The sequence below is a fragment of the Pithys albifrons genome, chromosome 20, assembly GCF_047495875.1.
Source record: "Pithys albifrons albifrons isolate INPA30051 chromosome 20, PitAlb_v1, whole genome shotgun sequence".
Lineage (NCBI taxonomy): Eukaryota > Metazoa > Chordata > Aves > Passeriformes > Thamnophilidae > Pithys > Pithys albifrons.
The window spans coordinates 11,224,364-11,234,083 of record NC_092477.1 but is presented as its reverse complement, the minus strand read 5'-3'; the positions used below and the strand labels follow the sequence as shown (position 1 = coordinate 11,234,083).

The following is a 9,720-nucleotide window of genomic DNA, read 5'->3' as shown; positions in this document are numbered from 1 at the left end:
CTGGCTGATGAGTTGGACTCGATGATCCTGGTGGGTCCCTCCCAACTCAGAATAGTTTGGGATTCTGTGATAAAACAGCCAATTTTCCATGCCCTGGGGCAGAGCTCACCCATGGGTGCCCCTCCCTTGGCTGTTTCCCTCCCACCTGGAGGGCACTGCCAAAATCCTGACCCCACACCAGGCTGGGGGAAACCTCCTGTTTGATGCCAACAGCAATGAAACCAATGCCACGAATGCCCAGCAGAGCCCCTGCCCAGCAGCCCAGTTGGCTCTCCCGGTGCCGCAGTCCCGGTGCCCTCCCGGCAGGAACCAACCCCCCCCCCACACACACACACATTTCCCTCAGCCCATTTCCACAGCAACGTCGTTTGCTTGGTTAAATAACTCATTTATCTTTTTATACTCTCTGCAGATCATAATACACCCACTCTGACAATGCTGCACACCAAAGCCCCAATTTCAGCGCTGGTGTTTAGGAGTAATCAGTTTGAAATATTGGATTGGGAGGACGATGGGTTGGGGTTTTTTATTTATTTATTTTTTTTCCCTTTCCCCCTGAAATCCTGACGTTTGCAAGAAAGCTGCTCATAAGGAAAATTCTGATTATAACAACTCATTTAGAATAAATCGGTTTGAAATGGTTTCTGGAACGCACAGGAGCATCCAAGTTTTCTGTGTTTTTCCTTGCAGTGAGATGAGATTAAATGAAACCCCAAATGCAAGTGGTTTTTTGGGCACTTCTATTGTGCTAAGCAGGGGAAATGCAGCTCCTCAGCAATTTTATGGCCAATTGGGTTGGGAAAATAATAATAATAAAAAAAAGGGCAAGAATTACAGAGAGCAGAATTGCACCCTCGGTCCTGGGCACTCCACCTCAGCCTCTTTGGCTGAAAATTCAGTTTTAAATAGTAATGATAATAATAAAAATAACAATAAATAGGTTTTTTCCCTAAGTATGAAGGAGGGAATGTGTGATGTGTTCAGGAAAAAAGCCAAAAGGTGCCCAAGCCACACCAGGAGAGTGGGGAGAGAGCCCAGAGCTGGGCAGGGAACTCCAAAACCCCCCAGGTTTGGACAAAACCTTTAACTGGTCAAGTCTGGGGTGTGTTTCATACCTGGAAGGGGAATCTGAACCCTCAGAGCCCCTTTAACCACCCCTCCTCTTTCCCACCCACCACCCAGACAGAAAACACAGCAAAGAAAACCTTTTAATTGTAATTTACTTTATTATTTTGTAAATGTGAATTTTACAAAGCGTTTTACAATTAATGATCACATTGGGTTGTTGTTGTTGTTGGGTGTTTTTTTTTTGTTTTTCTCTTTTTTTAAATGGATTTTTCATCATATGAAAACAGCTATATGAGCACAGTTCCAGCTCGGGGCGGTGGGGGGGAGAGTCTTCATCTTTTCTCTTTTTTTTTTTAGTTACTGATATATCGTGTCAGCCATGGCTACAAAATAACAGTCTGAACTACACAGAGTAAGAGCACATAAATACTAGTGAATAATGCACGATAAAAAACAACAGAAAATAATAAAAAAAAAAGAAGCTAGCAACGTTCGTGGCTGAGACAGTCGAGGAACATAATTCAGTGGTACTGTGAGATTTCCTTACAGCACAGAAAGTATTTTTAACAGTCATGAATTACAGTACTACTTAATACCCTATGAAGACGCTTTAAAAACAACCTTGTACTTTTAAGTCCTTTTTTTTTCCCCCAAACATTCTGTCCAAAGGATTAATGTTCTATTTGAATCAAGTGCCATCCAAATGTTCAAGTCAAAAATATTTATACATTTATACTCCGTTGTTTTTCATTTATTTATTAATTTTTTTTTACTATTATTCTTCTTCTTGTCTGCTAAAAATAGTATTGCAAGTTTTGGCTTTTTTTTTACCTTGACATAAAAATCACGATTTTTTTTTCTTTTTTTTTATTGTGTGTGTGTGTCTGTGCAAAACGCTTTAACAGTGGAAGAAACTCAAGGGAGGGTTGAGGATTCCCAGTGGGAATGAGCTCCGGGCTGGGGGTCCCGCCCTCCCTCCGGGGGTCCCTTCGCACAGCGCGACCGTTCGGAGCAGGAACACTTGGAACAGCAGTTGAATCCCGGGATGCTGCGGATGGCGATGGGATGGATGGCTGGGGGGCACAGCCAGGGGGATCCCGCGGCTCATCCCGGGTTTCCACGGGGGGCCTTTCCAGCAAAAAAGGGCGGTGGCCACGTTGGGGCAGGACCAGTGGTGGGTCCGCTCCCCCAAACCCCCAAAGGCGGCGGCAATTCCAGTTTGGGGGGATCGGACCCTGCGAGCCCCGAGCGCGCCACGCTCAGCCCCGACACCGGCTCATCCTCAAGGAATTCCCGCAGGGAAGCCACGACCCCAAGAACTGACCCCCGGAGGTGGCAAAAGGAGCCGCTCCATCCATCCATCCCTCCGGGAATTCCCGCAGGGAATCCACGACCCCAAGAACTGACCCACGGGGGTGGCAAAAGGAGCCGCTCCATCCATCCCGCCGGGAATTCCCGCAGGGAATCCACGACCCGCAGAACTGACTCCCGGGGGTGGCAAAAGGAGCCGCTCCATCCATCCCTCCGGGAATTCCCGCAGGGAATCCACGACCCCAAGAACTGACCCCCGGGGGTGGCAAAAGGAGCCGCTCCATCCATCCCTCCGGGAATTCCCGCAGGGAATCCACGACCCGCAGAACTGACCCACGGGGGTGGCAAAAGGAGCCGCTCCATCCATCCCTCCCCCCCGAGCGGCTCCTGCCCTCGATCCCGGGGGTAATGGGGATTAAAGCGGCGTGGGAATGGCTCCGGGACACCGCGGGGACACCGCGGGGACAACGAGGGACACCGCAGGGACACCGGGGGGACACCGGGGGGACACTGGAAGGACACCGGGGGGACACCGCGGGGACACCGGGGGGACACTGGAAGGGCACCGGGGGGGACACCGGGGGGACACCGGGGGGACACTGGAAGGACACCGGGGGGGGACACCGGGGGACACCGCAGGGACACGGCGAGCCCGGGAGAGGCAGCGCAGGGTCAGGTCATGCAGCCCCCGGCGAAGAGGCAGCTCGGGGGGGGGGGGCGCGTTAATTAGCGCTAATGAGGAGGAGAGGAGCTGGTCCTACACTATGGCAGCTGCAGTAACTGGGTGCTTTACACTCTGCGCTCTTTAAAGGTGCTTGGTATAACTTTAGATATATAATATACAGGTAATATTGCTAATAGTCAAGCATAAGAATAAAGGTGCAGACATACCATAAATACTGATGCTCTGATTTTACACTGTCAGACCTAGATGGATGCAGTTTCCTATTCACATTAGAAAGCAGCCCCAAATTCTAGAATTGAAAATAGTGTCGTAAACAAAGAGGAGGAAGGAGTTGGTTATGATCTGATCTTCTTAATCTGTTTTCCTTGGAAAAAAAAAGATCAAAAAATTCTAAGGCACTCAGGAAAGCCGCATACAATCGATGGACTGCTCTGTTCTCACCTTACATTCAGTGTTTTAAAGGGGTTATTTTTTTTGCCTTTTTTTTTCAGTTGTGTTTTTTTTTTTTCTCGGAAGAATACAATCATTACCATGTAACATTTTCAAACATATCATTAATCCTCCACACACAGGAAACATTAGTGCAAAATGCTTGCCCTCATCTACCAGATAAGGAAAAACCCAACGCCCTTCACATTTTAGAAGTTTGCCTTCCTAATAAAAATAATAATAATAATAATAATTAATAAAACAAACCCAAATCAAAAAAAAAAAAAAAGGAAAGAAAAAAAAAAGAAAGAAAAAACCCCCAAAATATACAGGAAGTTGTGCTAGGTATAAAAATATATATTTTCACTGTGCAACTTGACTCTCTCCAGACTCTCTGTCCTAAGCCATTCAAGTACTTTGCTGCTGCCCCCCCGGAGGCCCCGCTGGCTGTCTGGGAACAGGTTTGGTCCAGAATTAATCCCTACAGCCAAGTGCAGCCCCAGCTGGGGGGCTCAGCCTGCTCCCCATCCCAGCAAGTGCCAAAAAGGAGGAGGAATCCTCTGCAATACCTTTTCTCTATATATATTTATATATATATATGCACACAGACACACACAGAAGGGACGACTTTTGATCTCCCACTCCCCGATGCGCTCCCAGCTTGCCTCAAACTTTTGGCAAACCCAAACTTTTGGGGATCAGGAGGGTCCTCAGCCAAACCTGACCCCCTGAGCTCCCCCAAGCTGCCCTCCAGCAGCTGCTGCCAGGGGCACAGGGACACCCCCAGGGCCAAGGAGCCGGATGGCTCCGTCCCCCTGGGGATGGCTGGGGACAAACCCACCCCGAGCTCAGCCCTGTGGTCCCCAGTTTTGTTTAGTGACGTGGGTAAAGTGCAAATAGAGCCCCTGGCTGTGCTCATTCCCACTCTTCCAAAGCATCCCACACCTCTCCACCAGCATCAGCCCCCTGACACCTGGTCCAGGATGTCCCAGTCTCCCCACGAAGCTGTGCCAAAATCCCACGAGCTGTGCAAGACGTGGGGCAGGACCCCCCTCATCACTGATTTTTTGTGTCAGGAGCAGTGGCACAGGCTGGGCAGCCTCATTATTATGATGCAAAAAACTGCTTCAAGTATCAAAGAAAACAAAACAAATGGCCAAAAGTTGGGTTATCCTCTCCCCGCTCCCCCTTTCCCATCGGAAATACAAAGAAGGAAGAAAACCCTGAGCAAAGCACTGTCTGGATGCAGGGATGAAGCAGGGAGGAAAAGAGGAGCACAGCCACAGCAGCCAAAAAGTGACTCTGTGCACCTTGTTCTAGTCCCAAACGTGTTAAAGAACAAGCTGCAAACGTCATTAAAGCAGGTCGTTAAGTCACAGTAAAAATAATCATTGTTAAAAAAGGAAAGAAACAAGGAAAAAAGCCAAACTTGGCTTTCACGTCACTGCCCCCCATCCCTTGGGGGCACCCGGACCTTGGCATCCCTGTGGGTGCCCGGGGTGTGCCAGCCCAGCCCCAGCACTCCGGGGAAGCCGCAGTGTCCCAGTGGAGCCAGGGCTGGGAAAGCATTCCCGTCACTTTGGGGTTTGGGAGGGCGAGGGGCAGAGTTGGGACCTGCTGCCCTTCACCCTCCAGGGACACCCAGAGTTGCCATCCAGGGCCAGCTGGGGCCACCAAAGCCACCACAGCCTGGGGACATCAGCCTGCAACAAGGAAAACAAAGAAGTAACTCCACATTGGGTTTTCCCTGGAAGGGGCTGTGGGAGGGGGCGCAGGAGGCAAAGTGCTTCCCCCTCCCCAGAACCTCTTCACAGAAGGGCATAAATCTATGTAATTTTTTTTAAATTTTCATCCAATACACTCCAAATTATTAAAAATCAAGAGCCTGGTTGGCCTGGAGGGGAGGGAGGGGCAGAGGGTGAGCCCTGCACCATGTGCTGCCCTCGCTGCAGATGCTGCCGGAGCCGATTCCAAGAGCTCCTGGCTCCGGGCCCTTTGGAGCAAGAACAACGTGCTTTCCATGCTCAGATTGCTCCCTAAATCCCTTCACAGGCACTGAGGGGGGCACTGCCCCCCAGGAGGTGACCCAGGACCTGCACTGGTCCACCGGGGTGACACCAGCCTGTCCACCCAGGAGTGGGTGACGTGAAGGGGCAAACACGGAGAAGCAAAGGAAAGGGAGTTGCTGGAAGGGAGGGAGGGAGGGAAGGGAAAGAGGAGGGAGGGAAGGAGAGAAGGAGGAAAGGAGGGAAGGAGGGAAGGAGGGATGGAAGGAGGGAGGGAAGGAAGGAGGGAGGGAAGGAAGGAGGGAGGGAGAAACCAAACCCAAACCCAGCCGTATTGGGGAAAAAAACCGAGGACAACAACCACAACTCCGGCCAGGCTCTCCACCTGCATCCCACACAGTCCTCCCGACACGCGCCAGCCTCAACTCCCACGGACCCTTCCCTGCTCCCGGGAGCTGGATAAAGCTCCCAGCACAGCAGCACCACAGCCCCACCGCCTGGGGCTCCCTCCAGCACCGGATCTCCCCCGCCCTGTCCCACTTGGCTCGAGCCCTTGCAGAGACAAACACGGCCAGTCACAGCACCTGCACCCGAACACACCTCGCTTTCCTGGTCAGTGACAGAACCCTCCTTAGAGGACAAGGTTACCGATGGCTTTACTTCTGAGCTGAGTGATGGATGGGGTGATGACGGGGTGGTGGTGGGTGGGGGGTGGCTAGCTTTTCTCCTCCCCTTCTTAAAACAAAACTAAACAAAACAAAAAAAAAGGAAAGGAAAAAATAAAAAAAAAAAGAAAAAGCTACAATCTTATAGACTAACCTCAGGAATATCAAAAAAGGAGCCCAATATTTTTTTAAGTAGGTCGCCACAGACCTAGTCGTTTACAGTATAACGAATGCGATTATTTCCTTCATAAATTTTAAATACAAGCAGAATAAAAATCACATTTTTTTCAGGCAACAGTAGCAGTTCAGTAGGTAAGTGGCTTGATCACATTTTTTTGTTTTGTATTAGTAATGCATGCAAGCAGCTTTAGTATTACAGATCCCTTATAGGTCATGAAATGTTTGCTCTCTTTATAAAGTCCCTCCGTAAGTACCATCCTGTCTCCTCACGGGACTCTCGGGCCGGCTGGAGGAGCCCGAGCCTTGCTCAAAAGGCTGGGGAGTGCTTTGGGTATCCGATGCCAGGGCATCTGTGGCAGCTGCCTCCTGGATCACGGAGCCGGCGCCCTCGGCGTCCTCGCTCTGTTCGAAGGACTGGTTGGATCCGTTGCTCAGCTCTACATTCACTGTGTTAGTTCTCAAGGCTACGATAGTCCCCGAGTCGCTCCTCCTCTCTGCATAGATGCGCTGCTCGAAGACCTGAGCAGTGTTGGGCTGGAACTCGGGGTCCAGGGGGACACTGTTTGTGGTGGAGCCCATGACGGTGCGGTACATCTCCATCCCCTCGGGCAGCATGGACTTGATCTTGGGCAGCCAGCGCTTGCGGACGCGGCGGGCGTTGGTGCACATGTCGGCCGCGATAACGTTCATCTCGCTCTCCTTAAAGCTCGGGGCAAAATTCTGACAATACACTGCAAAGACAGGGAGGGATACACAGGGCTGAGAGCTCGGAGGGACCGGCACAGAGGTGGCACAGAGGTGGCACAGAGGTGGCACAGAGGTGAGTCTGAGCAAGGCTCAGCATGGGCAGGAGCCACGGAGAGGAGGTTCACCCACAGAATCATCTGGGCTGGAAGAGACCTCTGAGATCATCAAGTCCAACCCTTGATCCAACCTCCCTGGGATCACCAGCCCATGGCACAACATCCAGCCCCTCACTCCCCAGCACCTCCAGGGATCTGCAGCAGGGCTCCCATTTTATCTATATTTAAAAAAATAAGTTTCCAAAATATATTTCAGGAAATAGAGTAAAACTAAGGGAGCAGCTGATGGAGAGCAGATCCCACCCAGCAGGGCTGAAGGATTTGGGGGTTCTCTGGTTCCTGGGGGCCCATTTATTGCTGAAGACCAACTGCTCTAAATGTTGCCAAATCCCCAATTTAAATACCTTTTTAGAGCACCTATCAATAAATTCATTAACTGCAGAATAAGTGCTATAGAATAGAGCAAACCAGTCAAGTAGCAGTGACGTTTCATATTCAGATACTGACAAAATCCACCAAAAATTAACTTCAGCCCTGCCAAATTACAGACTCATGGAATGGTTTGGGTTGGAAGGGACCTTAAAGATGACCTTGTTCCATCCCCTACCATGGGAAGGGACACCTTCTACCAGCTCAGGTTGCTCCAACCTGGCCTTGAAGACTTCCAGGGATGGGGCAGTCACAGCTGCTCTGGGCAATCAAAAAATGATGCAACTTAAAAAATTAATTTCCTGTAATTTAATTCCACCACCATGACACAACAGAGATGGCCTTCTCTGCTCAGGTGTGGGCTCTGCCCTTGGCACGTTGTCCCACCCAAGCAGCAAACCTCTGTCCTTACATTTGACTGCATTAAGGACTCTGCTGTCCAAGGGCTTCCTGCTGGGATCGCTGGTGGAGGACCGGATTCCAGTTCCGCAGCTGTTGGCAAGGGTGTTCCTGTGGGAGAGGCACAGGAGGCTGCTCAGGGTGGGGACTGCAGGGACAGCCACTGCCCTGCCCTCCTGCAGCTTCTGCTGGAGGCATCACCAGGATTTCAAGGTAAAGAATTGGCAAACTTTGTGCATGGAAATGAAAAACGGAAAACTGGGTTTGAGCATCATTAAGAGAAAGCACAGAATGGAGTGTGGCACATGCAGGGGGTGGAGCAGCCATAAACTCCAGGGAAATGGAGGGAACTGATCCCTTGGGAGAGCACAGGGAGCACCCATAAACCCCATGGAAATGAAGGGAACCGATCCCTTGGGAGAGCACAGGGAGCACCAGGACATACCGATCGAAGAAGGTGGCCAGGAGTCGTCTCAGGAGCACCTTGTGTTTGACACCAGCACAGAGGTGGCAATTCATCAGCTGCCCCCGGGTGATGTAAACACCTGAGCCTGCAGGGGTGGAGAGGAGGAGCCACTGAGAGCCCTGCCATGGTCCCAGAGCCACCATGAGAGCCCTGCCATGGTACCAGAGCCACCATGAGAGCCCTGCCATGGTCACAGAGCCACCATGAGAGCCGTGCTATGGTCCCAGAGCCACCATGAGAGCCCTGCCATGGTCCCAGAGCCACCAGGAAAGCCCTGCCATGGTCACAGAGCCACTAAGAGAGCCCTGCTATGGTCTCAGAGCCACCATGAGAGCCCTGCCATGGTCCCGGAGCCACCATGAAAGGTCCTAGAGCCACCATGAGAGCCCTGCCATGGTCCCAGAGCCACCATGAGAGCCGTGCCAAGCTCCCAGAGCCACCATGAGCGCCCTGCCATGGTCCCAGAGCCACCATGAGAGCCCTGCCATGGTCCCAGAGCCACCATGAGAGCCCTGCCATGGTCCCAGAGCCACCAGCAGCTCCTCCCCAGGCAGGAGCGTGTCCCTCACGTGCTCCTGTGGAAGCCCAGCAAGGACAGCAGGATTTGTGGAAAAGCCCAGCAGGGCCTCTCACCACAGTCCCCTGGGGGCCTTGGCAAGGCCCAGCACCCAATTTTATCTGTGCAGAAAGGAAGTCCAAGGAAATGAAATGAAAGGACTGTTCTTTTCTCACCACCACACACAGGGCAAGGCTTTATGCTGTGATTTTGTATGTACAGATCAGATTATTTATTCTTTCTAAAGGAAGAAAACCCCAATGCATTTGACCTTTTCTTGTTTCCAGTGAGAGACTGTAGGTAGAAATGAAAGAAAACCCCCATCTAGCACAGGAGAGGTACTTGGGTGCAGATCTAACCCTTTCCAAAAGCCCAGCCCATCACCTCTTGATTCCTCTGCTGAGCAGGGAATTTTCCTTCTAATGCACAGGAACAGCTCACTTGGAATGTGCTGCCTTTAAGGATGTTTTCTGGAAAAAGGAGCCTCTGCAAAGCAGCTGGACATGTCCAGGGGTCTGGCAGAGCTTTACAGAGGGTTTGGTATCAAACTCCTTTATTTTACACACAGACAAACCATTCCTGCCTCAGCATCAGCTTCCAGGGAGACGTTATCCCATTTTTCCAGCATTCTGTTACATGAGCCAGTTTTGATATTTGCTTTTAATTAAGTTTAAATAATGGGTCATATCTGGATCCAGAACACACTCTGCTCTCAAGGTACAA

At 51.0% G+C, this 9,720-nt stretch overlaps 1 protein-coding gene across 4 annotated transcripts in view; it reads right to left on the bottom strand.

Annotated features, from left to right (window-relative positions):
- Positions 1 to 1,213: 1,213 nt before the first annotated feature.
- The window catches only part of NACC2 (NACC family member 2), a 63,705-nt gene continuing 55,198 nt past the window's right edge, over positions 1,214 to 9,720 (bottom strand). For all 4 annotated transcript variants that reach the window (XM_071574473.1, XM_071574476.1, XM_071574474.1 and 1 more), the window contains exons 4-6: positions 8,421 to 8,526; positions 7,989 to 8,086; positions 1,214 to 7,075 (exon numbers count right to left, since the gene is read on the bottom strand). In XM_071574473.1, the coding sequence (XP_071430574.1) occupies positions 6,576 to 7,075; positions 7,989 to 8,086; positions 8,421 to 8,526 (704 nt within the window). In that variant the 3' untranslated portion in view covers positions 1,214 to 6,575. The remainder of the gene's footprint in view (positions 7,076 to 7,988; positions 8,087 to 8,420; positions 8,527 to 9,720) is intronic.